The sequence below is a fragment of the Pteronotus mesoamericanus genome, unplaced genomic scaffold (assembly GCF_021234165.1).
Source record: "Pteronotus mesoamericanus isolate MK-2021 breed Mesoamerican mustached bat unplaced genomic scaffold, CSHL_Meso_final scaffold_85, whole genome shotgun sequence".
In the NCBI taxonomy this organism is placed as follows: Eukaryota; Metazoa; Chordata; class Mammalia; order Chiroptera; family Mormoopidae; genus Pteronotus; species Pteronotus mesoamericanus.
Window position 1 is genome coordinate 66,486,074 of NW_026555329.1, and position 17,657 is coordinate 66,503,730.

The following is a 17,657-nucleotide window of genomic DNA, read 5'->3' on the forward strand; positions in this document are numbered from 1 at the left end:
GTTAAAAGTGTAACTCTAGAAAGCAATAACGACATCTGTGTGCAACATAATACCCTGGAGTATGAGAATAGGTTTTGTCTCTAAATATAAATAAATAAATAAATAACTGATTGATTGATTGATTGAATTGAAAAAGTAAAACAGAAGATTTTTTCTCCCTTGAAAGTTTGGGCCAAAAACATGCTTGCGCATTATACATGGGAGCACATTATATGCGATGAAATACAGTATCACATTTTAAAGTCAGAGTTTATCTCTTTTTCTTGAGGGCTGGGAGTATTTTCCCCTAATACCTTGCACAGTATTTGAATAAACAGCAAGTTTTCAAAGACAATTACTTGATACTTATGAAGGGCTTATTTTTTTTTTAGAGTTTAACAAATATTAAAAAATACTGATTACATTAAAGCATTACAGTAACAAAAAATACCAACTGATACTTCATACACACAAAAATCACAAACAGAAACAAGTGTTCAAAAAAGTCTTAGCAGAATACTTAATAGGAGTGACTATAAAATAATAAAACTGCTTTTCTTATGTTGTTTATTTACAGGCACAGAGGACGAGAAACCATGAGGGGGATATGTGACTTTTCAATTCACAGCCTCAAAACCTTGAAGGCCAGCCAGTCCTGTGCTAGCAGCTTAGGTGAATACTAGTGTGTTTCATGCTGGCATAAAAATAAATAATTCTGTATATAAAGAAATACCACATGGTGTAAAGTTAAATGTTCAAATAGGACTTCTGGCAAAACTGACTTACAGGAATGAATTACTATCAAGAAGTAAGTTTTAAACCAACACAAATGAGTTAATGAACAGGAAATAAAAAGGAAGGTAAAAGAACACAAAGTTATTCTCTTTTGATTAATCATTTTGACTATTAACTTCAAAAATAATGAGCTTTCTGAGAGAAAACTTGAACTTGAGAAAAATTTCAGTAAAAACTGGCTTTACATGACAAAAGTTTTACACAGATTTTAGATATAAAATGACAGAAATAAAGTTTTTACTATCTGTTGTGCATTAGCCAAAGGATAAGCAAAACATACACAGCAAGCAGTGACAAAATATGGCCTCTCTGTAATGGCCACCTTCCACGACAAAACAGCACGAAATCTGCAGCTGGAGAGCCCTGAAGACCTACGCATCAAAGCACTAAGACATTTTGAATTCTCACAACATAACCAACCAGGTAACCTGAAACGTTCCCACTATATCTACAAATGTTTATTAAAATAAAACACCTTGTTTCAATAGATAAGGGAGCTTGCAGAAAGTTAAGAGGAATAGCTGGTGGCTAGAAATGAAGAGGGAATTAAAAATCAGAGTGGCCTGTGTGTAAGAGGATATTATGGCTGCTCTGGAGAATTTTGCAGGCTTTGGGAAACCTACTGGCTTGGATTTCAGTGGCCAAGTGGGAACTGGAAACGAAGATGCAGGCCTGGGGGAGAGAGAGAGTTGGACTGAGGCCTTCCTCCTACCTCCACCCCTTGCACCTGGCATTAGGACAGAAACCCAACCGGCCCACATCCTCAGCGGATAAGAAAATAGTCTGACCACTGGCACCAGGAGATGACGACGAAGAGTGAGTGAGTGAGTGAGTGAGTGAGCATGTGCGTGTGTGTCTTAGGTTGTTGGGAGACTGATTAAACCTTCAGGCCTAGACTTAAGTTAGTTCAAAGTCAATGATACTCCTTAGGGACCTGGCAGAGGCATATTCAAAACTTCTAGGAGGAACAGGGCTTCCCTCCAGCCTGCCCAGGAAGGAAAAAGCACAGATGACATTCTACTGAAGATGAAGCTACAAACACAAACAAACAAGAAATGGATAAGTCACAAGGAAACAAGCCTCAAAGCATGAGTCAACAAGACAAAAAATATGTATTTCATCTCCAAGAACTTCAGATAATTGAACTATGGGACAGAGGTTTTTAAAAATATGTTTAAAGTGATTACGATAGGAAGAGAAATTGAATACAAAAGATACTCTAAAAGAAATCAGGCAGATTTGAAAGAGAACCAAATAATACAATTAAATACAAATTAAAAAACTAAATGAGTTAATTAAATAGCTGTTTAGACATAGCTAAAGAAAGAACCAACCATCAGTACAAACTGACTAAAGCAAACAAACTGTGGGGTGAGGGGTAAATAGAAAGTTCTTTACAAAAGAATCCTGAACTACTTAAATGTAGAAGAAATGAAAGTATTAAAAAGTCTCCATTTTGGAACCATTACTGGGTTAACTAACTTATTTGGAAAGGACCATCAGTGGATGCTAACCAGAACCACCGGGTGAAAGGCTGTTGGGGGAACGGCATATTCACAAGTCTCAAAGAATGACATGACAGATTATTAATTAATTACAAAAGGAAAAAGCTATTATGGAGAAATCAGGTTGCCATCACCTTAGCCTAGTGATCCAATTTAACATTACCAACAAAGGAACAAAATGTATCATGTGTCTCTTGATGTGATACACTGAAAGGAACACGCCACCACCTAAGTTGTTTATTGGTCAAGAATAATATTTAAACTGAATCCGATAATGAGAAAACGATCACATATATCCAAATGTGCAATACAACTGGCCTGACATCCTGAAAATGCACAAACAAATGCAGACCCATAAATGTTCTATCAGGGGTGTCCAACCTTTTGGCATCTCTGGGCCACAGTAAAAGAAGAGTTGTTCTGGGCCACACATTAAATACACTGAGACACGTATTTAAAAAAAAATCTCATGTTTTAAGTAAACTTACGATTATGCGTTAGGTTGTATTCAGGTTGGACACCCCCGAAGATGAAAGAAACATGACAACTAAATGCAGTATGTGAAACTTAACTAGATCCCACATCAGTTAAAGGGGAAAAAAGCTACAAAGTTCATTATTGCGTCAACTGTAGGAAATGTGAATAAGAATAATGGTAGTCCTAAGTACGGTAATCATGTTGTAGGTAAAAAAGAAAATGTTCTTAGGAGATGCATGTGAAATATTTCGGGATGAAAGTGGATCTTTAGCAAAAAAAGTAGGTGTGTGAGAAAGAGTACATGAATGTCTGGCTTCTCACTACTGGAGAAAGAAATTACAAATATGGAAAGGTTGGAGAGGCTAGAATTAACCCAGTATAGCTGGATTGGAATTGGAGGTATCACTACAAACTCAGGGTTTTTAATATACAGTTGACCCTTGAACCAAGGGGAGGGGTGGTTAGGGGCACTGACCCATCCATGAAGTCAAAAATCTGTGTAGCCTTGGCTGGTGTGGCTCAGTTGGTTGGAGTGTCATCCCACAGATGGAAGGGTTGCAGTAAGAGTATAAATACTCTTGAAGTATTTAATTTGACCATTCCTAGTCAGGGCACATGCCTACATGGTAGGTTTGATCCTTGGTCAGGGCACATATAAGAATCAACCAAAGACTGCATAAATAAGTGGAACAACAAATGGATGTTTCTCACTTTCTCTTTAAAAATCAACAAATTAAAAAAAGAGAAAAAGCTGGATGTAGAAATACATACAGAAGTGTGAGCGTGCATGTATGTGTTTACATATATTTCCTAGCTGTCTGCTGAAAGGACCTACAGTAATGATACCCCATTAACATGGCATATCCAATGCCTAGACATTAATTTCTAAATATCATTCTCCACGAAAAGCAAATGTGGCCCCTTAAAGAAACAGAGAAACAGACTGACTCCAGAGCTAGTTAGCCAGGGGAAATACAAAAGGAGCTTTAAATATCTTGTGATGCTGTAAAGTTTTTTTTTTTAAGTGCTCAATGATAGTGTCATATCTAAAAAATGCAGAAGCCAGATTTGTCCAACCAGCCAAATCTGACACAATCTAACTATCCAAATAAATGACATAGCTGAGAGGGAAAAGATCCATTTAACAGTAGAATTCCAATAAATAAATATGAAAGGTGACTGCACAACATTATGAATGTAGTTAATATCAATGAATTATACACTTAAAATGGTTTAAATGTGGTGGTGGAAAAAGACTTGAAGTGGGTGAACACACAATACAATATATAGTTGATGTGCTATAGAACTGTACACCTGAAACCTATATAATTTTATTAACCAATGTCACCCCAATGAACTCAATAAAAAATGGTTAAAATGATAAATATTATATATAATTTACCACAAAAGTTTACACATAAAAGGCAAAAATATTGAAAGAATGACAGAATTAGAAAGCCACTATGACAACCAACATAGTAATAATTAATTTTGAAAATATCTCAGAAGGATGTTAAAACTAAAAAGTCAAAATTTGATGAGGATATCAAAATATACTACAAGGCCATAGTAATCAAAAAAGGATGGTACTGGCATAAAAACAGACACATAGATCAAGGGAACAGAACAAAGAGCCCAGAAATAAACACACACCTTTACTGTCAATTAACATTCAACAGAGTAAGCAAGCAAATACAATGGGCTAAAGATGATAGTTTATTCAATAAATGGTGTTGAGAAAATTGGACAGATACATGCAGAAAAATGAAACTACACCACCTTCTTACACCACACACAAGAATAAATTCAAAATGGATTAAAGATTTACATATAAGACCGGAAACCATAAAAACCCTAGAACATAGGCAGTAAAATCCTAGACATTGCCCGTAGCAATATTTTATCTGACATATCTTCCCAGGGAAGGGAAACAAAAGAGAAAATATACATATGGGACTACAGCAAAGTAAAAAGTTTTTGCACAGCAAAGGAGACCATCAACAAAATGAAAAGACAACCCACAGAACGGGAGAACATACTCACTGATACATCTGATAGGGGGTTAATATCCAAAATTTATAAAGTACTTACAAAACTCAAGACCAAAAAAACCCCCAAAGAATCCAAATAAAAAATGGGCAGCCCTGGCTGGTGTGGCTCAATAGATTGAGTGCTGGCCTCAAACGGTCACTGGTTTGGTTCCCAATCAGGGCACATGCCTGGGTTGTGGGCTAGGTCCCCAGCTCGGGGGCTTGTGAGAGGCAACCGTTTGATGTTTCTCTTGCACATCGATGTTTCTCTTTCTCCCTCCCTTCCCTTCTCTCTAAAAAATAAATAAAATATTAAAAAAAAAAATTGGTCAAAGGATCTGAATAGATACTGCTCCAAAGAGAATGCCTCTATAGAGATGGCCTTTGACATATGAAAAGATGCTCAACATGACTAATCATCAGAGAAACGCAAATTAAAACCACAATGAGATATTACCTCACACCTGTCAGAATGGCCACCATCAATAAATCAACAAACAAATGCTGGTGAGGATGTGGAGAAAAGGAAACCCTTTTGTACTGCTGCGGGGAATGCGCACTGGTGCAACCACTGCGGAAAGCAGTACGATATGCTTCAGAAAATTAAAAATGGACCTGCCTTTTGACCCAGCAATCCCACTCCTGGGAATAGATCTAAGAAACCAAAACACTAATTTGAAAGGACGTAAGCACCCCTATGTTCACTGTAGCATTATTTACAACCGCCAAAATATGTAAGCAGCTCAAGTGTTCATCAACAGATGAGTGGATAAAAGTATGGGACATTTACATAATGGAATACTACGCCACTGTAAAAAGAAGAAAATTTTACGTTTTGTGACAGCATGCATGGACCTGGAGAACATTATGAAATAAATGAACATAAGTATTATAAGCCAGTCAGAAAAAGACAAACATCATATGATTTCACTTATATGTGGAATCTAACGAACAAACTTAAGCAAAATAGAGACAGACTCACAGATGGAGGGCAGGATGGCAGCTACTGAGTGTGGGGACAGGTTGAGGGGGTAAAGGGATCGAGCAAAAAGGAAAAAAGACTCAGATGTGGACAACAGTGTGTAAGAGTAGGGGGAAGGGATTAAATGGTAATGAAAAAATACAATAAAAATTTTTAAAAAATTTGATGAGGAAGAGGATATTTATATATTCTCAAAGTAGTTCCCCACAAAATACTTATTATTTACAAATTAATTTGTACAAAATTCTTACTTATCTAAAACCTATGTGCACAGAAGGGTTAAAAGTACAGGGATAAACATAGATGTACTCAGCAAATGCTAACCAAATGAAAAGAATGCAGCTGTGTTAATGTCAAACTAAATACTCTTGAAGGCAAAAAGCCTAAAACATAAAAGGAATAACTGACCAGAATGATATTAACAATTCTGAACTTACATGTACTTAACATAATCTCATAGATAATTAGCAAATTTTGACAGAATTATAAAGAGACATTTAATGGGAGAAAATCACTAGGAGTTTTTTTTTTTAAACACACTTCCTTAGTAACTAATAGATCAAGCAGACAAAATAAATAAGATAAAGAATTTAAGAACACCATCAAGATGCTTACTAAATGAGTAAATGGGTGCAGTGCAATATTTGAGACTATGCATTCTTTTCAACATACCAAGAACCATTCATAAAAAGTAATCACATAGGAGGCCAAAATGCAAGCCTGAAAAAACAGTACCAAAAAATCAATAGGGTACAGATCAGAATCTGTAGCCACAGTACAATCAGCTTAGAGAATAGGAAACAGATAACCAAGCCTTTCATATCATATGTTTGCAAAATTAAAAGCAACACTAATCAATAATAACAATACTTCCCAACAACTCCTATTATGTCATAGAAGAAATAAAAAGGAAAGTCAGAAAACCTCTGGCTATAACAAATATATCTGGAGGGGCTAATAGGTTGTCCTTTGTATTATACCCTATAATTTTCAGTATACTTGAAACATTTTAAGATTTTAAAGAAAAAGCATGTATTGACAAATAACAAGATAATACTGATTTGTTTCTTTGACATTTGTGGCACTTCTAGGCAAAATCTTATTAAAAGTCAATGGAGAGATTTAAAGTGACATGAAGAGCCATGGTCCAATAACCGGCTTCCTCTTTGTGGCTGTGCTTCAGCACCTAATGTGCTTTCTGTGAAAGTTCCTGCGGGGAAAAATCATTACTCTGCTCAATAACCTAATTTGGTTTCAAATAATTGACTTTGTAATAATCAAATCCACCCCAAATACATTTAGATTTTCTAACACTGTTTTCCAAGGTAAACGAAAGATAAGTTTAAATGTTTTGAAAAAACAGCAGCACTTGTAGTGTAAATCCTTGCTCTGTCCTTCATCCTTCCTGGCCCCACCAACCTTCCCGAGGACGATGGGAAAGGAGACAGCTATCGCTTCAATGACCTTTGCTATGTGCCACTTCAAAAACATTTGATAGCCTTAAATTTTAAATAGAAATTGTAGAGTATATGAAAACGTTTTCGATCTTAATGTAGACGAAAGATTCAAGATTTCTCAGTTCAGCTTTATTTTACTTCTTAAATTTGGTGGACTTAACTCTGACCGCATAAAATATATTAAAAAAAAAAGTATTTCTCTCCTAAGCTACACAGGTATATTAGTAAAAGAGACAAACATTTATGTATGGGTAATCAAAGTAATGAAAATAATAGATTAAGGACAATGTAAAGTGACACCAAATATATATGTATATGTTAGATTTAAAAAAAATATACATACCCAGCTTTACTCTATGCTGTTTCTCTTCTTCAGTTCTGAGAAACGTATCCAAAGTTCGTAGGTCTGTCATGTAGTCTTCTTTGTCAGTAGGGGAGTTGTAGACAGTGGGTGAAGAACGGTAGCGAGATCTCAATCCACTGCTCTCCGCTGGCCCAACAGTGGTGGGGTATGGAGAGGGAGGGGAGGAACTATAGCTTGCCAACTAGACAAAATAAAAGAACTTCATTTTATTTCTTTGAAATTTATTTTCATTTTGGTTTTTGACTTTCAAAGAATAACATACCAAAAATAAAATCCAGAACACTGACAACACCAAATGCCGATGATGATGATAAAAAACAGAAACTCCCATTCATTGTCGGTGGGAATGCAAACTGATAGAGCCACTTTGGAAGACTGTTTGATGGTTTCTTACAAAACTAAAGATACTCTTATCATCTAGCAATTATGCTCCTTGGTATTTATTTTTATCCACAGGAGATGAAAACTTACGTCCACACAAAAACCTGCACACAGATGTTTATAACAGCTTTACTCAGAGTTGCCAAAACTGGGAAGCAACCTACTGTCCTTCAGCAGGTGAATGGACAAACTGGCACATCTGGACAATGGCATATTATTCAGCACTAAAAAAAAAGAGCTATGAAGCCATGAAAAAACAAAGGAAACCTAAATGCATATTATTAAGTGAAAGAAGCCAAATTGAAAAGGCTGCATACAGTACAACTGCAGCTATGTGATATTTTGGAACAGGCAAAACTATGGACACAGTAAAAAGATCAGTTGTTGTCAGGGGTTGAGGTGGGAGGAAGGATGAACAAGCAGAGCACGAGGATTCTTAGGGCAGTAAAAATACTCTGTGTACCTTAATGGTGGAGACACGTCATTATGTACTTATGCAGACCCATAGGTGTACACCACCAGGAGAGGACCCTAATGTGAACCTTGGACTCTGGGTGTGAATGATGAGTCAGTGCAGGTTCATCGACTGTAACAAATGGACCGCTCTGGTGCCTGATGTAGACCGTCGGGAAGGCTGTGCCAATGTGGTAGCTGGGGGTATACGGGACATCACTGTATCTGCCTCTCAATTTTGCTGTGAACCCAAAACTGTTCTAAATAGAAAGCTTATTTTTTAAAAAAGTAATATTTGCACCCTTGGCTGGGGGGCTTAGTTGATTGGAGCATCATACTGCATACCAAAAGGTTGCAGATTCAACAGTATGGGCAACGTGTGAGAGGCAACTGATTGATGTTTCTTTCTTTTTCTTTCTCTCTCCCCCCAGCCCCCTTCCTGTCTCTAAAATCAATACATATCCTTGGATGAGGATAAAAAAAAGTAATATATGAATTTTAAAAAAACTGAAAAGTATGAGAAAAATAAGTCACATTCAAAATTCTACCACCCAGAGATAATATAATCTTTTCACAGTTTACGTATTTTTAAGTCTTTAAATGTATATGGCTATGTCAATATATTTTTTCATGTAATCGACACAATACTGTTTAATTTTTAATTTTATATCCCCATTTTATTTAAAGTTAACCAAGCATTTTCCTATAAAAATTCTTCATAGTCTTACTAGCTACATAGTATTTCATTGTATACACACACACACACACACACACACGCACGCGCGCGCGCACACACACACACAAATACACGCACCCCTTCATTTCTTTTTCCTTTAGACATTTAGATTGTCCACAATTTTTGGCTACTATAAATGTTATGATTAACTTATTTAATCTTTGTTTAATTTAATGACTTCCTTTAGAAGATTCACAAAACAGAAATTTGATAAACACATACAAACATTTTTATACATATTCTTTTCAACAAAAATGTTCAGACTTTTGGTCTAGATGGAAGCATAGGTAAACATAGCTCGCCTCCTCGCACAACCACATCAAAATTACAACTAAAATATAAAACAGCTATCATTCAGAACTATCAGAAATCAAGTTGAATAGAAGTCTGGCAACTATGGAGTTAAAGAAACCACATCCATCCAGACTGGTGGGAGACACAGAAGGGCTGGTCCCACATCCACACGTGGTGGATAAAAATTCAGGAGGGATATCTCAGGAGCAAGGAGTCCCAGCCCCACACCAGGCCCCCAGCACAGGGTTCCAGTGCCAGGAAGATAAGTCCCCATAATTTCTGGCTTCAAAAACCAGCAGGGAATGAGTTGGTGGAAGAAATTTCTGGACTTCCAAGCAGAACCTCTTAAAGAACCCACACATGGACTTACTCAGACTCACTCCCTTTGAGCTCCAGCACTAGGGTAAGCAGCTTGAAAGGTACCAGTGGCATACAGGGAGGAACTGAAGTGTCCGGCATCAAGGCAGGAGGTGGGGGACAGCAGTGTTCTCAGAGATGGAACGGTAGGCAGAGGCCATTGTCCTTTTTCTAAACCCTCCCCCGACAGAGCCAGCAGGTTGGTGCCACATCTAAGACTATCAACCTGGCTAACACTATTTGCCCCACCCTGGAGACCCCCGGAGGCTTCATCCCATCCAACTTACAGGCCCCCCAAGCTGCTTCTCCATATGAATTGCTGGTCTTGGCTCATGCTTCACAACTTCCTAAATCCTCTTAAACAAATAACAGCTCGCTTCAGTGAGCCCCCAGCACCCGCACGTCTTGCCAAGTGGCCCCAGGCCCGGCACTAGCAGCATCCAGCCAAGATTCACAGCTTGGCTTCACCTGGGAAACTCCAAGCCCAGCACAAGTAGCAGCCATCTCAGATTGCTTTATAGCTCAGGCAGGGTGGCCCCCAGCAAGACACAGGTGGGGGCTGACCTTGGCCTGTACCACACAAGAAACCCCAGAGTTGGCACACCCGGCGGACAGTGAGAGGACACACTGAATTACCACCACCCGGCCCCTGCACAGCTGATCCTCCAGAGGGTGGAAGTCGGTGTTAGTGGTCACAGCCAGTCCTTGCAGCTGACTGGCCCGCGTAAATCCCTCCCACTGACCTGCCAACAACAATCAAGGCTCAAGTACAAGAGGAGGGTGTATTCAGCTCACACGAAGGGCACACTTCGAATACCCAGCTTGGGTGATGGGGGAGGCTGTGCCACTGGACCCTACAGGACACCTACTACATTAGGACACACTACCAAGGCACGGAGTCAAAGTAGCTCTACCTAACACATAGAAACAAACACAGGGAGGCTGCCAAAATGAGGAGACAAAGAAACATGGCCCAAACGAAAGAACAGATCAAAACTCCAGAAAAAGAGCTAAACAAAATGGAGCTAAGCAATCTATCAGATGCAGAGTTCAAAACACAGGTTATAAGGATGCTCAAGGAATGCAGTGAGGACCTCAACAGCATTAACAAGATCCATTCAGAAATGAAGGAGTCACTAATTGAAATAAAGAACAATTTACAGGGAAACAATACATGAATAAAGCCAAGAATCAAATCAATGATTTGGAACATAAGCAAGCAAAAAACAACCAATCAGAACAACAAGAAGAAAAAAGAATCCAAAAAATGAGAATACTGTAATCACCCTCTGGGACAACTTCAAGTTTTCCAACTTTTACATCACTGGGGTGCCAGAAGCAGAAGAGAAAGAGCAAGAAATTGGAAATCTACCTGAAAAAATAATGAAAGAAAACTTCCCTAATTTGGTGAAGGAAATAAACATTCAGGTCCAGGAAGCACAGAAAGTCCCACACAAGATGGATGCAAAGAGGCCTACTCCAAGACACAGCTTAATTGAAATGCCAAAGGTTAAAGATAAAGAGAGACTCTTAAAAGCAGCAAGAGAAAAGAAGTTAGTTACCTATAGAGGATTCCCATAAGACTGTCAGCTGATTTCTCAAAAGAAACCTTGCAGGCTAGTAGGGATTGGCAAGAAATATTCAAAGTCATAAAAAGCAGGGACCCATAGTCAAGATTGCTCTACCCATCAAAGCTATCATTTAGAATCAAAGGGCAGATAAAGATTTCCCAGACAAGAAAAAACTAAAGGAATTCATTGTCACCAAACCATTATTACGCTCAATGTTAAATTACGCTCAATGTTACGTTCTTATTTAAGAAAAAGATCAAAACTAACAACAATAAAATGGCAATACATACATATCAGCAATTGAATCTAAAAATCAACTAAACAAACAAGAACAGAGACAGAACCATGGGTACAGAGAACATTTTGATGGTTGCCAGATGGGAGGGTGATGTGGGGAATGAATGAAGAGGTGAGGGGATTAAGAAGTACAAATAGAGAGTTACAGAACATCCATGAGGATGTAAAGTACAGCCTAGGAAATAGAAGAGCAAAAGAACTTATATGCATGACCTATTAGACATGAACAATGGTGTGGGGATTGCCTGAGGGAATGGGGTGCTGGGTGGAAGGTGTTAAAAGAGGAAAATTTGGGACAACTGTAATGGCATTAATTAATAAAATATAATTTAAAAAAATGTTGCACTGAGTTATACTATCAGAAGAGAACACACCTATTTTGGTATATGTCCAACAGCATTAGTCTTCTAAAATGTTTAATTTCTGGAAAATTTTTAAAATGTACTTTTAATTTGCATTTCTTTATACTTATGAAGTTAAACTCTTTAAAAAGACAATTACTGGTGGCTGGTATTACCTATATTTTTAACTGTAGTCCAGTTCACTGAAAATTTCTTTCTGCTAGGGTTTCACAATTTATGTTCAGCTGTAATAAATGAAGGATTACCAAATCTTGTAATTGTTTAATGCTGTCTGAAAATAAAAATGTTAATCCTCTTCCACACTGATTTCTCTTTTATTTCAATGAACATTAAATCCTTATATACTATGGTTATAGTTGAGCTATTGTTTCATTAATTGGTTTATCCTTGCTCAAGGGACATAATATTGTATGCTTAAAATACATGATCTTATTTCATCCTCTTAATAATAGGCAAATAGTATTACTGTACTAATTTTAGATGTGAGAGGTAACTTGCTCAAGATCATACCAGGATTTCAATCCAGTTTTCTGACTCTACAGTTTACTCTTTTATCATGTTTTATTGGATCAGTATTATCTGTTCATATAATAATGAAATGTTGACAACTTTTTGAAGATGGGTGATACCCAGGGGTTCAAAGTACTCGTCTCTCCATTTCCATATGAAAACTTTAATAATAAAATGTTTAAAAAGTTATTTTTTTAAAAATGTAAAAGATTTCATTTATAAAATCTTCAGGGCCATCATGTATTCTGAGGACATATTTGATTAAGTTTTTAAATTTTCTTCCTTGATTTATTCAGGTTTTCTACTTTGTGGTCAGTTCTGGCATTTTTTTCCCGGAAAAATAATTATTTCATTAACTTCTCCATAGTCTTAGTTCAATTCAACAAACACTTATACAGCATCTATAACTCATATACTATGTTAAGAAAACAAAGATGAATAAAAACACATAACCTTGTGCTCAAGGAGGTTACAACCTAGTTGAAAAAAGATAATTAAGCAATGTTATGAATTTTATGTACAGACATATTTAGTACAGATTAATAAGTTTTTAATAAATGAAAATAAATATTCAGAAGTAAACTATGGTATACCCCCTAGATGAGTATTAAGTAGCCATCAGACAGAGGTTTGAGTGATAGGAATTGACTAATCTTTTTCTTAATTTTCTAACTTTCTAATAATGATCATATAGTATTTTTCTCATGAAAACAAACTAAAACTATTTTTAAAAGTCATGTTTACCTATTGGTTATGAATTATCACTATATATATATTTCCTCATAATATTTAACTTGTATAAAATTTTCTAAATTCTATTACTTGCCAAATTATTGGGTAAACATTAGTATGGAATTTCATTACAAAGAAAGACTATATAAAAAGGTAAGGGAAGACTGGATTTTATTTCCAGACATTCCTCATTTAACTAGTAGCTGTAGTTACGTTAGTCTAACTGGTGAGTGCATCTGAAAATGTGACTATTTCCCTTTTAATGCCCCTCTTATATTCTTACGCTTCAGGCAGGAGTCACAATTTCAAATTTGTCAATTTTGTTTCTAACAAGCTTACAAATTAAAACAAAAATGCACTGCACAGTGGGAGTTGGAATAAAGATTTCTAATCATCTCATGAAGTGTGTCTATATTTCAAACTACATGACAATCTCAGTTTTTAATTCAGGAGACACTCTAACATGATGAAAAGCATTAAAATTCTAGAAGGATATACAGAAATTTCACATAAAAAAGAGGGGAAACATGAGTAAAGAAAACTAAAATAAAAAATCATCATAGTTTCAACTTGTTTTAAAAACTTTGCACAAAGATCCTAGATGGTGAACCCCAGTTCATTATCTTTGCAAAAGCTACCTCTTTCTTTAAGATGTGGTATAAAGAACTTCTGACTAGGTGTAAAGAAATCTGGGTTTATTATTGGCTCTTAAATGATCAATGTGGGCAACTCCATTATCCACTGTTCCTCCGTTTTCTCATCAATAAAATGAGGAGTTTCGACTCACTCTATTGTCAAGGTACTTCTCAATTCTAAAACAATGCGATTGGCCAAGGGGAGAGAGTCATTACCTTATTATAACCACTGATGGGCGAGTAGGTCACTCCTGGGCTATAAGAACCACTGCCACCTGATGACAGACCTTGTAGCTGAGGGCTGTATCCAGTTATACAGCTGGTGGTGAACTTGGGGCTGGTACTGGGTGAACGAGATGGGCTATAACTTAACACACTCTGACCCTGAATTGAAGAAGGTGGAGAGGGAGGGATCTGGGTTGCTGCCAGATCATGCGGAGGAGTAGTCTGTACAACTAGAAGAAATACATAAATGGCAAATAAATAAAATGTGAGTGTATATATAAGTAAAATTTCTATGAAAACAGATTTAATGAACAGAGTATTTTTATTCAGAAAAAGGGAAAGTAACAGAGAACTTGGTTGTTAAATTATATAAAGTATTACCAAAAGACACAAATTAGTTTTTTACCACTTCCAGAGTTCAAAATAAAAAATTAGCTTCAATGCAGCAAGCATTAGTAATTTAATTTTAATTTTAATTAAACAATGGAACAAACTTTCATGAGGCTATTTATTACTAGTTCCATTTAATCTATACAAATAGGAATAATGGCCATTGGTCTTAAGACAATTTATTGTAGACCTACTTAATATAGCTGAACCAGATGGCCTAAGTCCCTTGCAACTGAGTCTAGGAAAAGGGAAAATTAAATTGAGAAAGAGTTATTGCCAACCTTTCCCCAACCTTTGTAAAAGATGTAAAACACTTACCAGCTGTTTTCAACCCTAAAAGTGTTTGCTGTCCAGGGCTAACAACCAGACTTGTCGGTGCCACAGTATATTTGAAATACCTCCAAAAATCAAATAAGGCGTTTAGGCTGAAGAGAGATGCAAGGGCAAGCTCTGTAAGAGACCAACAATTAATTTTTTAAAAATAGAGGGGGTGGAACATTTACAGGGAGAGACAAGACTCCTTACACTTTAGGAAATCAGCAACAACAAAACTGAAAACTTATTCCTTATAATAGTTACCACTTAATGAATGTCTATTATGTGTAGGAGAACTCACTAATGAGTTTCAAAATTTTACCACTAATCCTTAAAACTTGTACAATAAACATTTTCACCTCCATTTTAAAGATGACCCAGCCGCTGTAGAGAAGTGACTTTTGCAAGGGCACACAGCCAATTATTGGAACCATGAGTCTAACTTAGGTGTGCAGATTCCAAAACTCTTGCTCTTCCATTTCCACATCACCTCTATTAACAGACTTTAGATAAAAGTGTGTATTAGACAATGCAATTTCCTTTCCCAGTCATGAAGATTTATACCCAAGGACTACTGAAGAACAGACAGAAGCAGGAAGGCATCAATATTGTAGAAATCTCGTTGGTCTTGAAAGGTAAAAAATTAGAGAAGTAGGGAAGGCATTTCAGGGAGAGTAACAAAAAAAACCTAACATCCCAAACTTTTTTTTCATAGAACTCATTATTACCTAGATTTGTTTAATACGATTGTCTCCTCTATTGGAATGTTCCATCCCTGAGCACAGGGACTTTGTTCCGTTCCTGGTTCATTCCCAGTTTTTGGAACATAGTAAACACTCAAACACTTGCTGAATGAAGGCACAGATACTAAGTTGAATGCAGTTTTTCATTCATAGTAACTCTAAATCACAGTGAAAATTAACTACTTACCAATATACCAGAGGGGCCAGTAAGTCACATTATAATATGAACTAATCAATTTTCCAGTCCTGAAAAAATCAGAAAGGCTTTTCAATGTATTTTTAAAAACATACACATACACACCCCAAAAATCAAAACAAACACCAACACCTTTGGAACCAACCACTGGCCTCTTTTTTTCCCCTAATTAACTTACATTTCAGTATATATCATTCCAGCCACAGATACATTTAGGAGTCCCCAGGCTAAGACCACTTTCCTAGCTTCTGTTTCTTTCCTCATCTTGATGGTTCTGTCAATAAGGGAAGCACTAGAGTTTGGCTCCCCTTGCATCTACTCAAAAACAAAAAGCACAAGAATTAATCAGAAGAAACTACTCCATTTAAGAAATCACACTTGTGTCCTTTATAACAGTAACTAAAAAAACGTACACACTTTCCCTCATCTTTAAAATGTTTTTCCAAAATGTTTTATATTTTAATGTTAGGAAGAGGGAATCCTAAATGGTAACTTTATTGGCACTATTGTAATCAACAAAGAAGTGGTTGGTCACTTCAGAAAATGTAATGCTTCCAGTAAGTAAAAAGTCTTATTTTTGTAGCTTAAGTGTGGATAGTTATGTATGTCTGCAATTACTCTGTATTGTGTTTTTGGAATATGTCACAAGGTCTAGCCCAAGAGCTAATTTAAGAAACCCAAAATACCAAGTTTGGGGAGAAACTTGTTTTAAAAACTCTGCAGAAAGATCCTAGATGGTGAACCCCAGTTCATTATCTTTGCAAAAGCTACGTCTTTATTTCATTTTAAGCTGTGGTATGAAGAACTAACTAGGTGTGAAGAAATCAATTTAAGCCATAAGCCACCACACACTCTCCCACAGCCTTACGCAGTAACCATTAAGTGCCTATGATGTTAAGCAAGTCTGTATTCGGACCGATACACGCCAGGGATCTGCTTTGTTTTTAAGTTTCAGAAGGGCGAGTGCTCCGGACGTGACAGGGATGAGGGCGAACGGGGAGAAGTGTACGTTCAGTTTTGGCCCACACCGGGATTTGTATTTCCTTTGTCTTGCCAGGCCTCATCTACTGCAGACAAGTGCAAGATTTGTTTGTTACACGGACTCGTATCCCATAGAGCACACAGCAGTACCCTTCCCGCCACGCAGCCGGAGTCAAAACTCCTCAGTCCGAGTTTCCCTCCCTGGCTTTCACTGTACAAACTTCAGCAACCCCGACTGCTTCTTTCCTCCGTTACTCTACGGGTGGTGGGACACATAGCCACACCCCCCTTTGGATGAGCCCTCGGCAGGTCCGCAGGCGCGGAATTCCCAAGGCTCCCGTGGATTCCACATGCAGGAAGCACAAAAATGACCCCGAAAACGCACCGTGATCTTCGGCCGGAAACTGCTGATTCGCGCCACTCTCTACTGCACATGCGCGAAGCCAAGCGGCCCAAGAGTCCGGCTTGTAGGTTTACCTTACCGGAAAAAGGCTATCTCTTCTCGCGAGAAGAGGAGGGTAGCTGGGAAGGACGCGGACTGAGGGCGTTACCAGGGAAACAGCCGCGGATTTGTGGCTTGCACTGAGGTGCTGGGAGAAAGCTGAGCAGCAACGGATTCAGGCCCGGTTCTGATCCTTCAGTATAAAGTAATGATTATAACAAGCTAAATTAAATTTTTATGTATTAACTTATTTTTAGCTTCTTTTAGGGCGTTTATGGAGTTATCTGTTAAAACATTTTATTAAGCAGAGTGGCTAATTTGTAGGCTAGATTACGTGGTAATGTGTTCAGACACCATCAGCCATGGCAAAACATTTCTTACACATCTGTATTAAAAAAAAAAAAGAATCGTGTCTTACGCCATGTTAATTCTTAGAATTCCGTTTAAT

The 17,657-nt window shown here is 37.3% G+C and overlaps 1 protein-coding gene across 1 annotated transcript in view; it reads right to left on the bottom strand.

Annotated features, from left to right (window-relative positions):
* The window catches only part of TMEM209 (transmembrane protein 209), a 32,924-nt gene extending 15,683 nt beyond the window's left edge, over nucleotides 1-17,241 (bottom strand). The window contains exons 1-6 of the mRNA XM_054564039.1: nucleotides 17,153-17,241; nucleotides 15,965-16,101; nucleotides 15,778-15,836; nucleotides 14,851-14,982; nucleotides 14,134-14,372; nucleotides 7,569-7,770 (exon numbers count right to left, since the gene is read on the bottom strand). Coding sequence (XP_054420014.1) covers nucleotides 7,569-7,770; nucleotides 14,134-14,372; nucleotides 14,851-14,982; nucleotides 15,778-15,836; nucleotides 15,965-16,101 — 769 coding nt within the window. The 5' untranslated portion in view covers nucleotides 17,153-17,241. The remainder of the gene's footprint in view (nucleotides 1-7,568; nucleotides 7,771-14,133; nucleotides 14,373-14,850; nucleotides 14,983-15,777; nucleotides 15,837-15,964; nucleotides 16,102-17,152) is intronic.
* Nucleotides 17,242-17,657: the final 416 nt, after the last annotated feature.